Source organism: Pholcus phalangioides, unplaced genomic scaffold (assembly GCF_987345545.1).
Source record: "Pholcus phalangioides strain wild (caught in Gottingen) unplaced genomic scaffold, Ppha-v1.0 ptg000010l_1, whole genome shotgun sequence".
Classification (NCBI taxonomy): Eukaryota; Metazoa; Arthropoda; class Arachnida; order Araneae; family Pholcidae; genus Pholcus; species Pholcus phalangioides.
The window spans coordinates 25965636-25988279 of NW_028301603.1; the positions used below are offsets into that span (position 1 = coordinate 25965636).

The window sequence follows — 22644 nt, forward strand, 5'->3', positions numbered from 1 at the left end:
CTTTGGTGTAGGTACTATTTTTTATTCAGAATAGTATCTTATCAAGTCAAATTCTATTGAAAATTTTAAAAATTTAGCTAGACTTGTAAGATATCGCTCGTATATTGAATCAAAATTTGTTAAAAATTTTTACTTGCCTTGCGAATGACTCGTAAACTAAAGTTTATGAGTGAAGTTCATTGATCATTGATGATTATCAAGTTTATGTAAGCAATCACCAATTTTTTTTTCTTTTAAATATAATATTGCCTCAAAAGTTAACTTGTCTTAACTTAATAGGTCTTGATGAAAAATAGATTTATTTAACAAATTATGGAAATAGCAAGTTCACTTACCCACAACAAAAGCAGCTTTGCTAGCTGCTAGGCTAAACTGTGATTCAATCACTTTTGGTAAGAAGGTAGCGAGACCAGATACTAGCATTCCTAAAATTTAACACAAAAGTTCATTGCTATAAAATAGAATACAAATACATTTATAATTTTTGACATTAACTGCCTTAATGACATCGTATATCTAGTAAATATAAATGAACGTAGAAGAGAATATTTCTCTGAAGTTAAAACCATGAGAGCAATTCAGAAATGACATTTTCTGGCAACAGAAATTTTCTTGCAAGAAGACTACTTAGGAAAAACTTTAATTATATTTTAACACATGAATGTATTCAAGAAATAAACAGTCAGAGAAGATAAGCAAACCACAGCGCAAAGTTGCTAACTGAACGTAAAAAAATATAGAGAGTTCCCAAGACAGTTGTTCATGACTGCGTCACGTGGAATCATTTCAAATTAGATTTCTTGCAACACTAATCCTGATTTAACGATGACAAAAAAAAATCATTTGACATCCATATTTGAAGTGCACACAGTTCATGTTTCGATATTGGTCCAGCCTTTGTTAATGAATTGGCTACCATGAGCTCAGTTCCGATATTTAGAACTTCAATCATCGTTTTTAACAGCACACATGGTGGGTGACATCAATGTGTTTTGTTCCAGCATGGAGTATGCTGCAGGGTTCCCACTCAAAAAAGTAGAAAAAGTAGGATGGGGAGGGTAACATAATCGTAGCGCTTAATAAATTCCTAAATTTTTTCTTTAATTTTTATTATTATTTTTTTTTCATAGCACTATTTCAGTACCCTACAAGATTAACTCAAGCCAAAACAAAATGACGAACGAAAGAGGTATTGTGCTTGTTCGGTATTATTTCAAATCCGTAGACAATCTATCATAATGGAAGCAGTTATCTGGAGGAAGGATAGCGCCAGAGCTTGTAAAAGTCCAGCCGACGAAACTTGTCCTACAAAAGAGCACCAACGAGATATTCATCACTGGATGTCGATTCCAAACTCACCAACAGACATTTGAAGGAGGATTAGCATCAGGACCCAATGAAGCACGGAAGTTGAGAGTCGTCAAAGCCTGTCAAATCAAGTGGTATAGTAGAAGGTGTGTCGGAAGTGAAATGAAGTGATGTATAATAATCGGATCGGGTGAAAAGGCCATGGAGCCGAAGAGATACAAGGTTGTTGACTGTTGGACATGAGAGATGTCGGACGCTCTGGTTTAGGCATCTGTGTAAATAAAAATGATTATAAGTTATTCTCGTTGGCTCTGGTGCATACTTAATTAGTGATATGTCTAGGAGGCCAAGCGAAGCATGGTGGCAGCTGCGGGATCCAGAAAGATCCACCGATTTAGTTTTCGAACGTCGTTGAGTAAGTCTTAGCTTGATTACTAACGTTCGAATAACTAAGCCTAAATCGCCGCTTTACATAAGTCTATGGTTAGGGCTAAGAACATGTCGTCAACGTTTGAAGTGCCGTGTCCCGAACCGTTTTCATTTACAACGCCATCCGAATGGCCAAAATGGAAGAAACGCTTCGAAAGATTTCGCGACGCGTCAGGGCTAGCGAAGGAGGGCGAGAAAGACCAGGTCAAAACGCTTCTCTACCTGTTGGGTGATCAAGCGGAGGACATTTTCACCTCGTTTCACCTGCCATCAGCGGACCAGGAGAAGTACGATTTGGTAATAGCGGCATTCGACGGACATTTCTTGACCAGGAAAAATATCATATACGAGCGGGCTAAGTTCAACAACCGTGTTCAACACTCTGGAGAACCAGTGGAGGAGTTCATCTCTGCTCTCCGTGTGCTAACGGAGTCATGCGAGTATCAAGCTCTCCGAGAGGAGATGATTCGCGACCGCATCGTCGTGGGTGTCAGCGACTGAAGATTGTCCGAGAAGCTTCAGCTGGAGCAAGGTCTGACGCTGGAGAAAGCTACGACCATGGCAAGACAATACGAATTGGTCAAGAAGCAGCAAGAGGAGTTACATAATCCTGCGTTAAACCAGCTCAGAGCTAGCCAGGAACCCGGCCAGGGTCACAGAAATCCCCGGAGAAGCCATGGCTCAGAGTTCAAGAAACGAGCAATCAACGAAGGAAAAGCAGGGCCAGACCCACAGTAGGAATGAATCTTCTTGTTTTTGGTGCGGACGAGCAAAGTTTCATCACAAGAGTTCCTGCCCGGCCAAGGACGCCACATGCCGTAAGTGCGGTAAGAAAAACCACTTCGCTAGGGTTTGCAAGTCAAGGGTAGCTGCGAACATTTCGTCAGTGCGTAAAGTCGGGGTGAAGACGTCGAGGACATTCCTTGGCTACTTAGTATCATCCGCGTCATCGCACAAAGAGACTTGGGAAGAAGACGTCTTAGTCGGAGATGTCCGAGTCAACTTTCTGCTGGATTCAGGAGCGGATGTGACAGTCATCCCAGACAGTCTCTACAAACGGAATAAAAACAGATTTCCGAAACTCAAGCTTCCTGACCGAAATCTTTCGAGTCCCGGTGCAGCGAACTTGAACGTCAAGGGAATGTTCGAGTGCCAGCTAACTTGCAAGTCAGCCTCTACGTCGGCAAAAGTCTATGTGATCAAGGGACCCGATCGTCCACTATTGTCAAGGGACCCGATCGTCCACTATTGTCAAGGGACCCGATCGTCCACTATTGTCAAGGGACCCGATCGTCCACTATTGTCAAGGGACCCGATCGTCCACTATTGTCAAGAGAACATTGCGTCCAACTAAAGTTGATACAACGACTCAATGAAGTGATGGCTCACAGCCTAACTCAAGTCGACCCGGAAAAAGAATTTCCACGAATTTTCGATGGGCTTGGAGAACTGAAGGGAGAATACGAAATCAAGCTGAAGCCCGGTGCCGTTCCCTTTGCAGTTCACGTTCCAAGGCGAGTTCCTATCCCATTAATGGATAAAGTAAAACAGCATCTCGATGCGATGTTGAAGGACGGAATAATCGAGTCAGTGACAGAACCGAGTGAATGGTGTGCTCCGCTGGTGTTAGCAGCAAAACCGAATGGAAACATCAGGCTCTGTGTCGATCTGACCAAGTTGAACAGCAGCGTTCAACGCGAGAACTTTCCGTTACCTTCAGTTGATCATCTGTTGGGCCAAATACCACCAGAGGCCAGGATCTTTTCCAAGCTGGACGCCACAACAGGGTTTTGGCAGAAGAAACTGGCAGAGAAGTCCCGAAGGCTGACGACTTTCATCACGCCTTTCGGAAGGTTCCGCTTCTTGAGACTTCCGTTCGGAATTTCTTCAGCTCCAGAAGTTTTTCAACGAGACATTGCAGACCTTCTACAGGGTATGCCAGCCGTGACGAACCTGACAGACGACACTTTAGTGTGGGGCGCCACTCAAGAAGAACACGACAGACGTCTCAGAGAAGTTCTTCGACGATTCCATGATGCGAACATCACCCTCAACAAGGACAAGTGTGTCTTCGGCGTCACTGAACTAAAGGCCCGTTTACACGACGCAAGCGCTTTATTTGGTAACTTAATTTTTAGTTGCCAAGTACGATACAATGTATGCTGACGATAAGGGCCGTTTACACGGCTTTAGTTGGCAAGTGCGCAAGTGATTTAGTTGGGATTTAGTAATTTAGTTGGTAAGTGAATACGAATGGTTCTATTTTTTCCGGTTAAGTAGATGTATGCGCATGCGCCAGTGGGCGTGACCTGCCGCGCTGGAGGGGTCTTTTTGCTCTCTCACGGAGGGGTTTATTTTGATCTCAAGCGTGAACCTGTTCATACTCCGTCGTCTCCTGAAGTTTCGCTAGAATTCCGCGGAAATATTGGATGGTGAGGTGGCCAGAGGACACAAGCTTCAAGTTTGTTGAAAAATATCTTCGCCATGAATGTTTGTTGAACTATTGAAATGAAAATTACTTTAACAAACAAGCTAAAAATTATTCGATGTTGGAAAAAGCTATGGAATATTCTGTCGACGTGATGTCAGGAGTTGAAAAAAATTGAAGATTCATAAATATATATCAGGTGGGGAGGATTTATAAATTAAAAACTGGAAGGGGGCTTTCGAATATTTCTCTCGTCCAGAACGAATTTGCTGCCATCTGTTGTAAAAATACATGATCAAATATTCAACATAAAGATGTCATCTCTATAGATGAAATTAAAAAATAATAATGATTTCGAAAATTTGGAAATAATTTTTGTTTAATGAATTTTTATTATTTAATTTTTAAACCTTAGAATTTCCTACGAATGCCAAGAATCTTCTCCCGTATTTTCGGCTTACATAATTCATAATTTATCTCCTCTTCAACTTCGATTAAAATATCATATAATCGATATTTAGAACTTGGAGGAGAAATAGAGAAATCTTATATTTCTTCTCGATGACTTACATAAGTTTATAATATGTTGTGTATTCTTTTTTCCCTGTGGCGTCATCTCTCGCCCCCCTTACGTGCACCTCCTGATGCGTGGGTGGCAGAGGCGAAAAAAGGGGACAAGCGAACTGTTACCCTTGCGTGACCTACTTCTTGCTCAGTGTGTTGCTCTCGCGCAAGTCATATAGTTTCTCCTTTTTTATTGAATAAATTTATTGAAGTGAATAAATTTATATTCTTTAAAAAAATATCATATAATGTGGCTCTGATCACAGTATTCTTAAGTTCTACCTGATCATCTTCATCCATCGTTACGAAAGCTATGAGCTTTAAAAAAAGCACCTCTCTGAATGCCAGATAAATAAAAAAGTATTACTATTATACTCCCGCGCGTTGCGTCTGTCTCTCTCCGTGGATTTGAGTAGACTGAAGCGCGCATGCGCTAACTGCGCTCACCTCCGTAAAAATTATCCAATGAGCATCTACTTACCACTAAATCGTGTGGACACCTTCAAGAAGAATCGGTAAGTTAAAATTAAGTTGCCCACTAAAGCGCTTGCCTCGTGTAAACGGGCCTTAAGGTTCTTAGGTCATCTGATAGATCACAAAAGAATCCGGCCTGACCCGATGAAAGTAGAAGCCATAGAAAATCTTCAACCACCAAAAGATCTACGTGAAGCGCAACGTTTCATTGGAATGGTGACATATTTGGCCAAGTTCATACCGAATTTGAGCGAAATTTTGGCTCCAGTTCAAGCGCTACTGAAAACAGCCAATGACTTTGTGTGGGACTCCGAGCAAGCTCGATGCTTCAAGGAAATCAAACGCTTGCTTACGTCGGCACCAGTCCTAGCACGGTTTGATCCTAAGCTACCGGTCATCGTCTCTGCGGATGCATCGTCTTACGGCTTGGGAAGTGTGTTGCTTCAAGAACACAAGGACGGTACGGTACACCCTGTGGCATACGCGTCAAGAACTATGTCCATTGCAGAAAAAAGATATGCTCAAATCGAAAAAGAAGCGTTAGCACTCACTTGGGCTTGTGAGAAATTTGAAGACTTCATTATGGGACTGGAAGTGCGTCTTGAGACCGATCACAAACCACTCGTGCCCATATTTTCAACGAAGCAACTGGATGAATTAACACCTCGTTTACAACGCTTCAGGCTACGGATGATGAGATATTCATTCACAATCTCATACACTCCAGGTAAACAGCTCTTAGCAGCAGACGCCCTCTCAAGAGCTCCTCTTGAAAGTGACAACTCCGGTGAATTGGAGGAAGAGACTAAGGCCTACGTGAGACTTGTCACCTCTACACTTCCTGCTTCGGAGGCTAGGCTATTAGAGATCAAAGATGGACAGAAAAAAGATGTCACGATCTCGAAGATAATTTCTTTCATCGCTGGCCCCTGGCCAGATAAGAAGACATTGAGCCGAGCAGAATTACCATACTTCTACGTCAAGGACGAGCTGTTCATCGAGGATGACTTACTGCTACGAAATAGTTGCCTTGTGATACCACCAGTCTTACAGCAAGACATTCTAGAACGACTTCACTGTGGTCACTTGGGAGTGAACAAGTGTCGTGCCCTTGCGAGAGAGTGTGTTTGGTGGCCCGGTCTGTCAACGCAAATTGAAGACAGGATCAAGAAGTGCGCTGTTTGTTGTCAGAATAGGAGCAACAGGCATGATCCACTAATTCCGACAGACTTCCCTTCTAGACCATGGGAAATGGTGGCCATTGATTTGTTCAAGTTAAACGGGAAATGGTATTTGCTACTCGCTGATTACTACTCTCGGTACCCAGAGTACGCGTTCTTGAACTCGCTCACTTTAGCGAATGTTATTGAGCACTGCAAATCGATCTTTGCCCGCCATGGCATTCCGAAGAAGGTATGCAGTGACAACGGGGGCCAATTCGAGAAAGTGAGAAACTCCCAATTCCAAGAATTTGCACGGACGTATGGATTTGAGCACATGACGTCAAGTCCAAGATTTCCTCAAGCAAACGGATTCATCGAATCCATGGTCAAGGTGGCCAAAGGGCTGATGAAGAAAAATTCAGATCCATACTTAGCACTGCTCCAGTACAGAAACACGACATTGGAGAATGGGTATAGTCCAGCTCAGCTGCTGATGGGGCGTCGCCTTAGAACAACGGTTCCGATTTACCCACATCTTCTAAAGCCTTGCCAACCCGACGAAGATCGCTTAAGGGGGAAGGAGAAGGCAAGGATTGAGAAGCAGAAGAAAAATTACGATAATCGCCACGGTGTCCGCACTCGAGAGCAGCTGAATGTAGGAGACACAGTGTGGGTGGCGGACATGAAGACGTGGGGCGAAATCGAGCGCAGAGCAGATACCCCAAGATCTTTCATCATCAAGACGCCAAGGGGATCTGTGAGAAGAAATCAGTTCCACCTGAACAGGACTGAACGCCCCGAGCCTGGTTCAGAATCGGATCCAGGAATTGTAGAGCTTCCACCCGTTGGTGCGACAGTTCCGGATGACGACACCACGCCGAGAAGGCGAACTGGAGAGTCGTCAGGAGAGCAATCATCCGTCCCCATCAGAGCAACACGATACGGTCGTGTGGTGCGGAAGCCCCAGCACTATCCGCTCACTGACACTATAAACTAGAGTCATTTTTATGAGAAAAATAAACATAAAAGGGGGGATGTGTCGGAAGTGAAATGAAGTGATGTATAATAATCGGGTGAAAAGGCCATGGAGCCGAAGAGATACAAGGTTGTTGACTGTTGGACATGAGAGATGTCGGACGCTCTGGTTTAGGCATCTGTGTAAATAAAGATGATTATAAGTTATTCTCGTTGGCTCTGGTGCATACTTAATTAGTGATATGTCTAGGAGGCCAAGCGAAGCAGAAGGCATCAACCTGAACAGCGTCGAGGAAACTAGACGTTAAGTCTTTCCGTCACAGAGCAAAGCCGTTCCATCGCATGGTATCTAGAAAGGAATGAAATGAATGAGATCGTACAGCATACGACCGGTGTTTATGGGGAAACTCCCGGCCGCACATGTCTGGCCGAGCCAATCGGCTTCAAGGTCATTTCATTTGCATATAGTGATTAGGATATCGTGATCGGAAACCGGCAACACTACGATCGGATTTGATAACTTTACACCAATGTTTCTCAACCGCCGGGCCCTGATATCATTCATACCGGGTCGCGAGTGATTAGCCGCTTCATTTTTCGTTGGTCGTGTATTTGACCGTTCCTTCGACTCACAAAAATGAATGAAACCGGCCGCGGTCTTGAAAAGGGTGAAAACCACTGCTTTACACAACCACCGCTGCCGATTGGCGACGAGAATAAAAAGCTAAACATTTATGTATTTAAATAACGATGATTTCGGACTTTTACGCCGGGGGGGGGGGTCTATGGATACGTTACAAGAACCACATAGAGTTTGACAAGACGAAAGAAAAAGAAAAAACTGTAGACACTCATCGCCGAAGCTCCAAAAGTCTGATATGTTCCAGAGATTTCCATGTACATACGAGGTGGCCAAGCCACCAAGTATGCTTGGACTGTATCATACGTCAAAATTTCGACTTGTTCAACAACATTGCAGAGACACCGGTGACGCCTATGTGTCAGAGAGAACGTCCCTTGAAAAAGTCGCAGATTGATCTACCCACAAGTCATTGTTCTCGTGAAGAATGAACATTATTTTTTTTTTTTTGAATATTTGTGGAATTTTTTTTTTCTTTTTTCTTTCATTTTATTCCCTTCTATTATTAAAATGTGTTTGTAAAAAATCTAATTACTGTTTATGTAACGCAGTTTCCTAAACTTTTTGTTCCATCGCCCCAAACAAACCCATAGAATCCTGTGTTATATCTGTAGCTGCCATCGGCCCCCTGGACCACTTCATTGCCCACCAGGGGGTGATATCACCCACTTTGGGAAACACTGATGCAACGTATTATGCACTGAATTGTTCCTGATTTCATATCACCGAGATGGTATTATGAAACCGGGGGAGGGGAGTCTGTGAAGATCAAGACACCCATCTCTAAATGTAGGTGGAGCCCGAAATCAGCTCTCGAAAAGAGCGAGTTCGAGAGTGTATCAAGGAAAGAAGCAGCAATCATGCTGTCCAGGCCGTGTTGTGTTGTAGGCGCTGTTTCTTCCATGTTGTAATTCGTAGTGTGTAAATAAATTTCTTTTCCAAACAAAATGTGCCTACATTACTTGTATAACAGTAGTATATATTAATTTTTACACAACATAAATTCCTGAAAGGTATTTGAATAACATAAATCAAGTATATTAGTCTTTTTTATTTACCTTCTGTTGCCCCGGCTAAACTTAGAAAGACAAATGTTGGGTTTGTGATGAGAAATCGTAATGAGGCTGGTAAATCTCTCAAGCTAGTTCCAAAACCTGTCTGTACCACTTCACTGTTTTGCAGTTTCTGATGCATCTCTGACACTTTCTTGGCCCTCAGTTTTTCAGCTCCTAATATTTAGTATGGGGGGGGGGGGAGCAGAGATAAAGAAAATTAACTTCAATATGAAAAAGCACAATTTAAAAAAATAATAGGATTTGGTCATAAAATGCGTTCGATAAAAAGCACTAGCCCAAGACAATGTAACATTTTCAAAATAGCAAGCAGTAATGGCATGCTAGTTCTGCTATATCAGTATCAACTGCTTCTATACAAAGTGAAATTGTGTAACTGAACAAACATAATTTTATCCTTGAAAGGTACTTTCATATACCCTATGGAGGTTGTCAGAATTAGAAATTTTGAGACAGGATATGTTTTTATTTCTCTCTTTGCACATTCACTCCTTCTCACAATCTTGAAATAGATGTGAATACGTTATATCATGGAGTCAGTTATTGCACATGGATTATCAAGAGCTCATCTGCAAATTGGTGTGAAATGATATTAAAATAAATAAGTGACACACAGATTTTTGGGATAATGTGTTTGTTGAAATAAAATGTTATGAAATGCATTTTGCGCACATGAAACAACTGTTCAGCGACTATTCTAGGATTCCAATATTTTTAGAAACATTAACTGAGGCATCTTTCAAATTTTTATAGATTACCTCAATCAAAATGAAATGTGACAACTGCAAGAGATTCATATGATATTGCATAAAAAAGTATATTCCCTGATTAGTGATAGGCGAACAGCCTGAAATCATATTTGCCATTTACTTTCAGAGTGTAATTTAATTACATTACCATTTATTGACTAGACACATTTTCAATTACTCTTCGATTGTTAAAAAGTAGAGCTGTTTTTTACTACTTACTACTTCAAAAAATAGTGATACTTTCTTTGTCACGCTCATAATAAACTCAATGCACAATAAATTTAATAAATGCTCAAAATAGTTCTTTTTAATATTTGTGATGCAAATTTACTTTTGGGTACCCCCTTGCACCCCATTAAAATTAAAAACGAAATGTAGTTCAGATTAATCATAAAATCATTAGTATAGGAATGATAACCTAAACATGTTGAAGAGGTTTTGTGAACTGAGATCACGTCCATGACACCAGAATTTATGTCTGTTGATCATTTGATCATGTCTGCACTAATAGCTATAATTATTAACTAATTTTCTCAAACGCGCTTTCAGGTGACTGGGGGGGGGGGGACCAAGAGAATGAATATAAATAAAACAATAATAAAAAGGAATTACCTGGCAAAGATTTCGGAAACGCAGTAAGAGGAATGGCTATGACAAACCCAATAACAGCTGTAAAAATGAATCCAATCCACCATGCTCCAACCCAAACATTACTAGCTGATGTAAGCCCCAACCTGTAAAATATTCATGTTTTTTTTACAATATTATAATTATAATTCATTTCACCATACTGTTAAGGGGTGGCCAACAGCTGCACGTGGGTCACATGCAACCCACGAGATCATTTTGTGCCACCCAATAAGGTAAAAATACTTTTTAATTAAAAATTAAATTTGTAACAATTATTCGAACAATTTTAGTTCCAACCTCAGATTTCCAGATTACTTCCCAAGATACATATTAACGGCTTTTATATAAAAGAAACCAAGCGCCATTTAATCAAAACTAAGAAAAAGCTATTTCAAGTTATCTTCAATTCAGTTATCTCTTCAGTTTGGTAGTTGGTTCAAGTGCACACAGACGGTATCACACAGCCTATGTCACTTGGTTCTATTCAGATAAAAAATCCCACATCTTATACACAGTATAAATGTGAAAATATGTCAGTCTGTTCTTTATACAAATCTACAGTTTTAGGCCGATCGTCGCCAGATTTTGCATATATACCAAATGGGACCCGACTTGAACGATAGGCTACTTTAAAAGTTCGTCAGAGATGGGCAAATGCCCGAAATGGGCGAAAAACTGTCGGCAACAATGGTTTTGGGGCCTCAACAATTACTTTCGGAACCTTTACTTTGGTTACCGTGGTTTCCAACCATGCGTTTCAGAAGTGTATATATGCCTTTACAATGGTTTGTCACACCTTTAATTCTGTCATTATAACAGTTTATTCCTTTATAACAGTTTGTCACTTGTCCAATCCTCCCAGTAATTGAAGAAAACCCGGAAAGCGCAGGGTATTTCTGCTAGCCTATATACAGGGTGTCCTGTAAGTGCTAATGCGGCCTTTGTCTCATCAACCATCGTAAAGGCATAGTTTCAATTTAAAAAATGCTTAAAAGGCGTTTGAATAATATTCGCTGCCCAAGCTGGACGTATGACGTCGCTAACAACAGAGAACAACAACTACGACGACAAAACTGGGAATAAAAATGTTCAACGCCAGCTGATGAACTCAGTGCTTGCCTCAAATCATCAACACTCTGGCACGAAGTTAAAAAATTATCATTATCTACCAACATGCGAGTTCAACTGAAAAATGACTCAGCACTGCTATCATTTTCACATCAGTTGATCAAACTTGGCAATGGAAGAATTCCCGTAAACCCAAGCACTGGACTGATTACGTTCCCAAATGGATTTTGCCAGTTGTTAAATTCAGTTCAAGAACTTGCAGACAAAGTCTTCCCAAACATTGAACAAAAACACCGAAAAATGACAGTGGGAACAAGATCAACGAAAAAATCCTTTAAGATCAACGAAAAAAATTATTCCAGGAGACTCCACATCTTAAAATCGGTTGACGCTGTCACAGACTCAGCGCAGACAGTTCTGTATCCTGCAGAATTTCTGAACTCTTTTGATATTCCGGGTATGTCACCATACAACTTGACCCTCAAAGTCGGAGTACCTATAATACTTTTAAGAAATTTGGAGGCACCGATACTCTGCAATGGCAGCAGACTCTGCGTGAAGAAATTGCATAATTATATCATCGAAGCACCGATTCTAACTGGATGTGCCAAAGGAGAAGACGTCTTCATTCCACGTATCCTTCATTCAGGGATGATATCACTGAAGAAATGCCATTCACTTTAAAGCGATTACAGTTCCCCATTGTTGTACTTTTGCCATGACAATCAACAAAGCGCAAGGTCAGTCGTTAGCAGTGGCAGGTATCAACCTACTTGAGCCCTGTATTTCTCACGGACAGCTTTACGTCGCCTGTTCACGTGTAGGTAATCCCAAAAATTTGTACATCTACACACCAGATGGAAAAACAAAAAATACTGTGTATCCACAAGCGATTGCCTCAAGTTTTTAATTAAAATATTTAAAAATAAAAGTAATTTTTTCTTACTTGATGCAGAAATTTTTTTGATTAAGAAATAATTAATAAACTATACGTACATAAATTTTTTACGGGGCGGGCAACGTCGCCAGGTATCAGCTAGTCAACGATAAAGTGCTAAATAACGTCATCTCTACATCTTTTCCATAATAGTTTCCATGAGAATTTTACAGTTCAATGTCAATCGATGTAAACATGCCACTAAACTGCTGGTTAAACAGGCAGTGGAGCGCAGTTATGACGTTCTATTGGTTCAAGAACCTTGGATAAATGACAGTTCTATAAAGGGATATCCAGCAGACTGGGCTAAATGGTCTTCGTCTAATCTTAAAGCTGCCATTAAAATCCCAAATAAGTTAATTCTTGGTTCCACTTTCATCACTAACAGCAACTCTGTGTCCATCAAAATCAAAATGGGTAATAAAGAACTTGTGTTAGTGTCGGCTTATTCGTCTCCAAACCAACTGGTAGACATTGTGATTGCTGAATTCAACTCAATCGTTGCCTGTGCCAAAAACACTCCGCTACTCTTAGGGGCCGATGTCAATAGCCACCACACGGTGTTTGGATCCAAGAAAATTAATAACCGTGGAGTTAAAATGTTGGATTTCATCCAATCCCATAATCTAGTTATCCTCAATGATGGGATATTACATACCAGTTCAAGGAGGTATCCGGAAGCCCTGACATTACTCTTACTAGTCAACACCATGGATTGCAAAATATCTTCTGGCACACAGAAGATGAGGTCTCCTTGAGTTCTCACAAATATATTTCGATCGAGATTATGCAAGATCCAACAACTACGCATAAACTAACCTTCTCTAACTCAAGAAGAAGAATAGAGAACTTTTCGAAATTATTTAAACAATCTTTACCAACAATCACGGGGGAAATTCGGTCAGCCAATAATAAAGAGGATCTTGATCGAACAACCAATTACATCTTTGACGTTATCAACGATGCGGCATCCAAGACCCTCCTGGTTCAAAGGTCAAATGATATTAAATCAACCCCCTGGTGGACGCAAGAACTACAAATTCTTCGAACGGGGGTAAGAGCGGCCAAGAGGAGGTTCCCTAAGGGCTGACGCAGCTTCAAAACCCCACTTGTGGGAGGTGTTCCGTAAGAATCAGAACAACTAGGAAAGCGGCCTGGAGAGAATTCTGCGAGAAGGCCTCCGATCCATTCGGGAAAACATACAAGGCTACAATCAAATTCAAGGCGCTGCCACCTCAACTCATGCTAGAAAATGTCGACAACCGCAGCATTGAGAAAGCCGCTGACGAGCAACTTTCCTGCATTTTCCCGGATGGAGTTTTGCCAGATGTTGTCGACTGCTCTTTCCCTGAAACAACTTCGAACGTTTCTACACAAGAAAGAAAGATATCTAACTTTGAGTCTATCGATGACGCGCCGAATTTCAATGACAAAAAATCCCCCTTAAGGCAATTAATAAAAAATTTCCGGAATTCCTGTTTCAGTTGTTCAACAAATGTCTTAAAGTCGGCTTATTTCCATCACATTTCAAAAAGGCGAACTTACTCCTATATTTGAAAAAGAATAAAGACTCCAAGCTGATCGGTTCCTATGTATAGACCAATAAATCTGCTCTACACAGTGGCAATATCACACAGAATCAAACGATTTCTGGAGTGATGCGCAACATGGGTTCAGAGCCGGCCGCTCCATCGCGACAGCCCTTCTGCAAATCAAACAGAAAATACAGGCACGAAAGTTGAAAAGGCATAACATCGCGGTAATCTCGCTAGACATCAAAGGTGCTTTCGACGCCATTGAATATCCTATCATCAGACAGAGACTCCGTTCCATGCCCATTTCTACTCAGCTGTTTGATATTTCTGCAGACATTCTAACAAATAGAACCGTGGCTTTACAAACCCCTACGGGCTTTGTTCGAGGGCTATATTTCCGTAATCGAGTTTCCTGGAGTCGCCAAATCTCTTGGCGAAATTTTTTTCTCGCCAATGTGTGATACTTGTTTATATGTGGTAGCTGTGTTAGAATAGCTCCACGTGACGTCATAGCATCTTGTGACGTCACGAAAATGCAGCAAAAGTCGTCGATTTTATAATTAAATGAGAACTAATGAATTGAAATTGATTTATTATAAGTGTCGGATTAATAATAATAATAATTTATATTTATTAATAAATGTTATTATCAGCAATTGTAATTAATAATTTATACTAATTAACTATCCTTATTGAATTACAGATCTCTTGGTGCTGTTGGAACAAAGTCAATATTTACCCAGGGCGACCGAGCGTAGCGAGGAAGCTGTGCCCCACCCGAAGAGAGCGAGCAGGAAGGCGTTACTTGTTGGTCGATTTTCTTGCTACATGTACCATGGTCATTTTATCAAGAATGGTTCAAGCAAGATGGCCATTCATGATCAATCAAGCAAGAAAATCGAACAACAAGTAACGCGGAGCGCTTCGCTTGCGCCGCGGATATATCCGTTTCCCGCTCGCTACGCTCGGTCACCCTGGGTAAATATTGACTTTGTTCCAACAGCTCTGGACCTGTTCCTGGGGACATCCTCTCGCTCACGAGAGGATGTCCCCAGGGCTCCTGCTCGGGGCCTATCTTTTGGAACAACGTTATTGATCCTCTCCTCAAAATCCAATGGCCGAGGCGTGTGCGGAAAATTCACCGCCAGCAATTCACCGACAACAATTCACCGCCGGAAAATTCACCGACCAACAATTCACCGCTAGGAAAATTCACCGACCAACAATTCACCGCCATGCAATTCACCGACCAACAATTCACCGCCATGCAATTCACCGCTAGGAAAATTCACCGACCGACAATTCACCGCCATGCGATTCACCGCTAGGAAAATTCACCGACTAGCAATTCACCGACAACAGTTCAATGCGAGTCAGTTAGCGACGGAGTGAGCGATTGAGTTACTGAGTGAGTGAGTGACCCAGTGAGTGATCGGGTGAGTCAGTGATTGAGTGACCGAGTGAGTAAGTGATTGAGTGACCGAGTGAGTAAGTGATTGAGTGACCGAGTAAGTAGGTGATTGAGTGACCGAGTGAGTAAGTGATTAAGCGGGTGAGTGAGTGACCCAGTGAGTGACCGAGTAAGTAAGTGATTGAGTGACCGAGTGAGTAAGTGATTGAGCGGGTGAGTGGGTGACTCAGTAGTGACTGAGTGACCGAGTGAGTAAGTGATTGATCGAGTCAGTGATTCAGCGGGTGAGTGAGTGATCGAGTGAGTAAGTGATTGATCGAGTCAGTGATTCAGCGGGTGAGTGAGTGACCCAGTAGTGACTGAGTGACCGAGTGAGTAAGTGATTGATCGAGTCAATCTTTAATTCGAGAAAATTTTTAATTTTTATCAATTTTAAAACGAATAAAATCCAGGGCCCACATCCAGTAACGGGGATCCAATAGGCAGATATTTAGTGGGGCACCCAGACACTGGATTTATCTCGGGCTTCCGCTGTTGAAAATTCTACAATGTTAAACGACAGAAAAGAATGAGATTCATCCAGTGCCCCCAAAATGAAACGGGACCCCTGACTCGGAAGCCAATCGGGCATCCTGTGAGGGCCACTGCAAATATTCATTTTACCAACGAATAAAATCCAGCCCCCCCCCCCCCACGCAATTACCCTCGACCTAATTCGCAAATTTTATGGGGTCCCAGACTGGATATACCTTGGGCTTCCACTATCGCAAGGACCCCTGTAAATGAAACCTTTTAACTTCCCCATGAAGGTATATGTGCAATCCCCCGGGTACCCAGACCCTGTATGTTGGGAGCATTGGTGATATATGTATATTTTACGTATACATACCTCTCGGCATGACCCCCACGAGGGCAGGGCTGACAGGGGCCGGAACGTTTCTCATCGCTTTTTGATATTTTCACACTATAAATTAAGCACAGAGGGGCCCGTGAAAAAGCTGGTTTGGGGGCCCGCCATATATTTCAGCGTAGGGGACCTGCTGTAGGATGTGGGAACCTCTGGGTAAATGCACATTACTTGGTCCCGATGTGTCAAATGGGTCCCGATATATGCAAGAGTTAAATGAAAACTTGACCCCAAAATCGTTACCGACTTCCGTAACACAAAAACGTAACAGATTTTCATCACTCAAAAAACGTCACCGACTCCCGTAATAAAAAAATCGTCACTAATTTCCGTTGCATAGGAAGTATATATATACGTATATAGTAAATATAGAGTACATATACATTCATAATATCAAAGTGATAACAGGACATGATTTTAAGCATTTTTAGGGGGTTGATTCATCGCGTATCCACTTACTTTATTATCTTTTAATTCTGTTATTATCCCTTTTAACATTCCATTAGAAGTTTCTGAGTAAAACCGAGTTAATGGAATTTTGTTGAACATACTATCTTGTATTGGGCAACAGCAATTTGTAATTTATACAAATACAAGGCCACAACAGGCAAAATGCCCAGCGAGGTGGCTGAGAAAAAGATGCCCACAATAAATATAGATGTCATATATTTCAAAAATACAGCAACCCGAATCCGTATCATCTGAATTTCTTCTCATAAAGTCATTATTTAAACTTTCCGCCATATCTTTAGGATATGGCACTTACTCACTCACTAGATCGCTCACTCACCAGCAGCTCGCTCACTCACTCACGGACTGACTAACTCGCTCATTGAATCAGTAACCCACTCGCTCACTGACCCACTGAATCACTTACTCAGTAACTCAATCGCTCATTCCCTTGCTAACTGACTCGCATCGAGCTGTCGTCGGTGAAGTGCATGGCGGTGAATTGTTGGTCGGTGAATTTTCCTAGCGGTGAATTGCATGGCGGTGAATTGTTGGTCGGTGAATTTTACTAGCGGTGAATTGTTGTCAGTGAATTTTCCGGCGGTGAATTTTCCGTAAACCTGGCCGAGGAATATCAAGGTTATTGCCTATGCGGACGACATCGACATTTCAGTCATAGTTTCTGGTCCAACGTTGCGAAAGAAGACTTGCGAAATAAACGGCAGCATCTTTGGGACTCTAATATCAGATCAGAGAGGAAAATCCATGAGATAGTCCCAAGAGTTTCCTTTGTTAGTCCTGGATGGAGCAGGGAGATGGTTCATTTCTTTACAGAGCATGGGCCTTTACCTGCATACCTCCATAGATTTTTTAAAAGAAGCGCTGCCATCTGCATATGTGGAGGTGAGGGGACGATGGTACACTATGCAACGGAATGTAAGATCACGGATATGATCAATGCAAGTTTTCGTCTAATAATAGAGTTCTATGGAAGCAACAGTTGCTTAAGAAAAAGTCGTGTTGCCTTCAGATAAGCAAGTTAATTCGATTCATTGAGCAACATCACGATGAAATCATTCCTCCACACCAAAGGCAGGATCCGAGCGGGATGAAGGTTGACTCCGAAGAGAGCTCAGGCCCCTTTCACACAGAGCGGATGCGGGTCCGCATACCCTTTCAAACGAGCACTGAAGATGCGGACGAATCGCCCACATCTTTAGTTCGAAATTCGTGCATAAAAACTGTTTTTTCGCAATTTTTGTAATTATTTTTCTCCTTCACCCCTGATTCAGTGCCCATAGGCAGCCTAGAGGCATTCTTTGGTGGTTTAATCTAGAGCCACATAGAATATGGGAATAAAGATGTCTTCATTCCGATCTTCACAAGTAGTCGATGGGAGAAAATGTCTTCAAATATTTTCAAAATATTTTGAAAAAAAAAATCCGTCTTTTCGGAAAAATATGGAAAAAAAATTCCGAAAACATCCAATGTTCGAAAAATCCAATCCAAAAACATCCAAAACATTCGATGTTCCAAAAAAAAGAAAAAGAAATTCAGGAGATATCAAAGAATTTGCAAGTAGTCAAAAAGGGGAGGGGTAGAGACTTTCAAAATGTGTGCTTAGAAATATTCACATCACAATTCTGTCTTAGGCCGGGTTTACACTACAAAAGTTCGTTTATAAAACTTGAAAAATGCAACCAATAGGCGGATCAGTTAAGTTCTCTCGAATGCAACACATGTGTTTATTGGTTACATTTTTCAAGTTTTATAAAATAACTTTCATAAACTTTTAGAGTGAAATCCCATCCTTAGATTAGTCACTTCTGAAATATAAAATTTCATTTTTTTAAGTTTATAGACTAAATATTGAGTAAAATATACTTGTAGGTATTCGGGGGGAACCACCAAAACTATTCAAGCGCTAGGGTCTTCAAACGTCTTAATCCGGCCCTGAGTGAACACCGTACATGGATAACGTTGTTTAATAAAAGTATTTTTTTTAAAGTTTAAAAAAATTAACAGATTAGAAATTTAAAAAAATAACAAATATTTAAAATAATATTTCAGATATTTATATTTTTAAATAATTTTAAAAATTTAAAAAGAAAAAAATTAAAATTTTTAAATTAAATTTAAAAGTTATTAAAGTATGCAGTCAATTAAATATTCGTAATGAACAGAACGGCTTATAATTTTGGTCCCGTCAGTGGCCGTTGTTGACAGGTTTTATTGTATAAAATTCTGAAATATGGACAAAAGGCAGTTGAAGTTGCTATATCTCCATCTCAGAAGGAAACGGAGGGATAGACGTATGTAGGTATATTATATTAATGAGCAGGGACCATCATATGGTGTTTTCAAGGGTATTTATGGCAAATAATTAAAAAAATTCCGTGAAAAATCACCTTCAAAAAGTAGGCAAAGATGCTGACGAATTCGCTCCGCATCCGCATCGTCTGAATAGCTCCGAATAAACCTATTGTCAAAACTTCTATGCGCGGATGCGGAGCCCGCACTTAGGTTTTGACACATGCGGACGACGTCCGGACCCGCATGAACATTTCCTAGGTGCGGAGAATTTTCGGCTCGTCTGAAAGGCGCAGTATATTCCAATTGTTAAAACTTCTTCCGGACCCGCATCCGCATCGTGTGAAAGGCCTCTCAGATGAGGAATGGACTTGACTGATGTAAGTCATGGACATTGATGTTCGACTGTTCTTTGATTTCCTTTGCCATGACAAGGTCAAAGATATTCAATTATTCTAAAAGTCCTAATATATGTCATATAGTTTATTTTATAAGCCCATGCTATTTTGAATTTGTGCTGTATCATGTTTTTGCATGTTTTGGATAATACACATCTGTAACATTTGTCTTGTGATATTCGTAATATGAAGTTTGATTATATATAATAGCAAATTCGCATGGAATATAGGTTGTACATGTTATTATAAATATGATCTGAATGGTATTGCAGTTGTATTATATGTATCATGTTTTGTATAATGTATATGTTTAGCGGTGTATTAACAAGCCCTTTCCTATATTGAATCTGTGTTGCATCCCGTATTCTTAAGTTTTAAAAAGTACCCATTAATATTTTGTAATATCCATGACATGATGCCTGATTTTATATTTACAAATGTATATGGTATTTAAGTTGTGCGCGTCACTACAGATGTGTTCTGGACGGAATTGTATTTGTATTTTTTGTATGTATTATTATCCAACGTGGACATTGATATTCCCAGATTCCGTCTGACACGCTGTCTATATGTTTATATGCTTGTATATATACTCATAATAACTTGTGTAACTGTTTTTCGTGGGCCCCATTCGTGGCCTGCAGGCAATGTGCGTATGTGCACCTGCCCATGTTCCCCCCATATCTTTATATTTAATGTCATTTTTTGCACGGTGACTGGGGAATTGTGGGTGCGAAGGAAAGATTCCTGCTGTTGGTTGGCTTGGGGCTGTCCGGCATGCTGCGGGTGGTTTGCCGGTCTTGGATGTCGGATTTTCCACCATGGCTTACGTCTCCTGAGACGAACCAGCTTATATCCCCTAGGGGGACATAACGGGGCCATGGTTGGTCTGGAGGAGGTGCAACATTGCAACAAGTGGGAAATCGAGCAACGTCGGTACTTTCAATAATAGATACCTGGCTCCGCGATCATCATCTAACCATTGCATTAGAAACAACCAATTTTCTTTGGATATCTTCTCACAGACCTCCTACCATCAGACTAAACAACAACTCTTTCAAAAGAACGAAGGTCATGAAGCTTCTGGGAATGTTCATCGACGAAGAACTTAACTAGAAACAACATGTCCTTGAACAGACTACCAAGGTCAACAATCTATTGACGAGGATGATGAGTACAGCCGGTCGTCGGTGGGGCATCAACGACTCAATGAGACGAACACTTTATATATCGGTTATTCAACGCATTGCTGTTTACGCTGCGGTCATTTGGGGAGACCATCTAACAAGCGCACTAAAGTCTAGGGTCAATTCACTTCAACGAGGTTTTCTAAAATATATTTCAAGAGCATATTCAACAACTCCAAATAATGCTCTTCATGTTATTCTAGGCCTCCCTCCTCTCAGCCTTTGGGTAGAATTCGAGGTCAAGAGAAGTCCAAGAACCTTTGGACAATGGCAATATACTCCGACCCGAAGAGTTTCAATCTAAGGCTTTTTGATGGGCTCATCATTCCGCAAATTCGATTCAAGATCAAATCTCTTTGACCAAGAAGGAAGAACCACCAACATCTCAAAGTACGAACATCTTCACAGACGGGTCCAAAACCGTTGATGGTACCGCTGCTGCTTTCTTGGTGGTTAGAGATAAGACAATACTATTTCAATTGTCTAGAAAGATGTCAATTTCCAATAGCGTATTCCAGGACGAGCTCCTCTCGCTCTGGGAGGCCACTAAATATGCTGCCAGGACAAGAGAAGTCAAAAACATCTATACGGACTCTTTCTTCGCTATATGCTATTCTGAACCCCCAGTCATCCCGCTCCATGGCCAGGGATATTCGTATGCTTTGCTCTGAACATTCCCACATATCCCTATCATGGGTCAAGGCACATGCACAGAACTGGGGAAATGAGGCAGCGGATCGACTGGCCAAAGAAACAAAAAAGAGTGAAGAGATCGGTGTTTCACTGCCTTCACCAGTTTCGTGGGCCAAAAAACTGTTGAAGGAGGAGCTATTGAATAGATGGCAACCTAACTGGGACTCTACAGTTCGTACCGGGAGGAAAGTTCACGAAATCGTCCCAGCAGTGGCCTTCCGATGTCTCGGATGGACTAGGGAAATGATCTACTTCTTCACAGAGCACGGGCAATTCCCCTCGTATCTTCACCGATTTGGTAAGCGTGACCAGAGTACCTGTAAATGCGGAGGTGAAGGGAATGTTACACATCACGCCACGGAGTGTAAATTTACCAAAAAATTTCACTTTGGGAAATTCTCTGAGGCAAACAAAACTCTGTGGAGACAACATCTTCAGAAGAAGTCCTGCTGTCAGCAAATTGCCAAACTAGTTCGTTTCATTGAAGACAATTATGACTCCATAATTCCCACACATCTGCGGGGTCAACTGACAGATCAGGATGCTGACTCTTCGTCAAATTCTGATGAAGATTTCTTGCCATAAACACCGGTACCCACACGGACACTGACATTCGGCCGATTTCCATCGCTACGTGCTCTATACTTGTGCGATTTGTCATGAACACTGGGAACTCTCTTCTTGGTCCCATACCCCCTTCCCGTTCGAATATGTAATTTCTGAATTGTCAACCGAATCTTCTGTACAGTTTTTTTGTCCCACATTTACGTTTTTTCGATCTTTCAAGCGTTCTGCGAAATGATTCTTGTTCTGAACATCTTTCGATACATTAATTTGCAAACATTCCGTTGTGTCAGTTTTCTGTTGTTGTACCACGAGTAACCTTTGTCAAAGTTTTTATTGGAAAGTGATTTGAATGTGATCATGCAGCAAGTGTAATTCTCAAATTTTAGACCGAGTTTTGTATACTGAGTTTTTTGATGTCCGGTCAATCCTTCATTATATTTGTTTGTTTGTTTTTGTTTTTTTTGCACAAATCAAATGTTTTTTACTTTTTAGACGACTCCTTTTTCTTCTTTTTTTTAATTTTTGATTTTGTACGTCGTATTAGTTGCATCACCGCATCGTCGTATAGTTAGTTCACCATGCATCATTCGCAATTCTTTCTTTTGTATCTTTTCATAATTGCATTGTTGTCTATATATGCCCATATATGTATAAATATATAACTTGTGTAACTAGTTTTCGTGGGCCCACTCGTGGCCTGCAGGCGATGTGCGTCTCTGCACCTGCCCATGTTCCCCCATATCTTTCT

The 22644-nt window shown here is 41.1% G+C and overlaps 1 protein-coding gene across 4 annotated transcripts in view; it reads right to left on the reverse strand.

Annotated features, from left to right (window-relative positions):
• Positions 1-22644, reverse strand: part of LOC149081157 (solute carrier organic anion transporter family member 4A1-like) — a 357667-nt gene that overhangs the window by 247664 nt on the left and 87359 nt on the right. For all 4 annotated transcript variants that reach the window (XM_089237938.1, XM_089237940.1, XM_089237937.1 and 1 more), the window contains exons 4-6: positions 10416-10537; positions 9040-9210; positions 336-425 (exon numbers count right to left, since the gene is read on the reverse strand). In XM_089237938.1, the coding sequence (XP_089094064.1) occupies positions 336-425; positions 9040-9210; positions 10416-10537 (383 nt within the window). The remainder of the gene's footprint in view (positions 1-335; positions 426-9039; positions 9211-10415; positions 10538-22644) is intronic.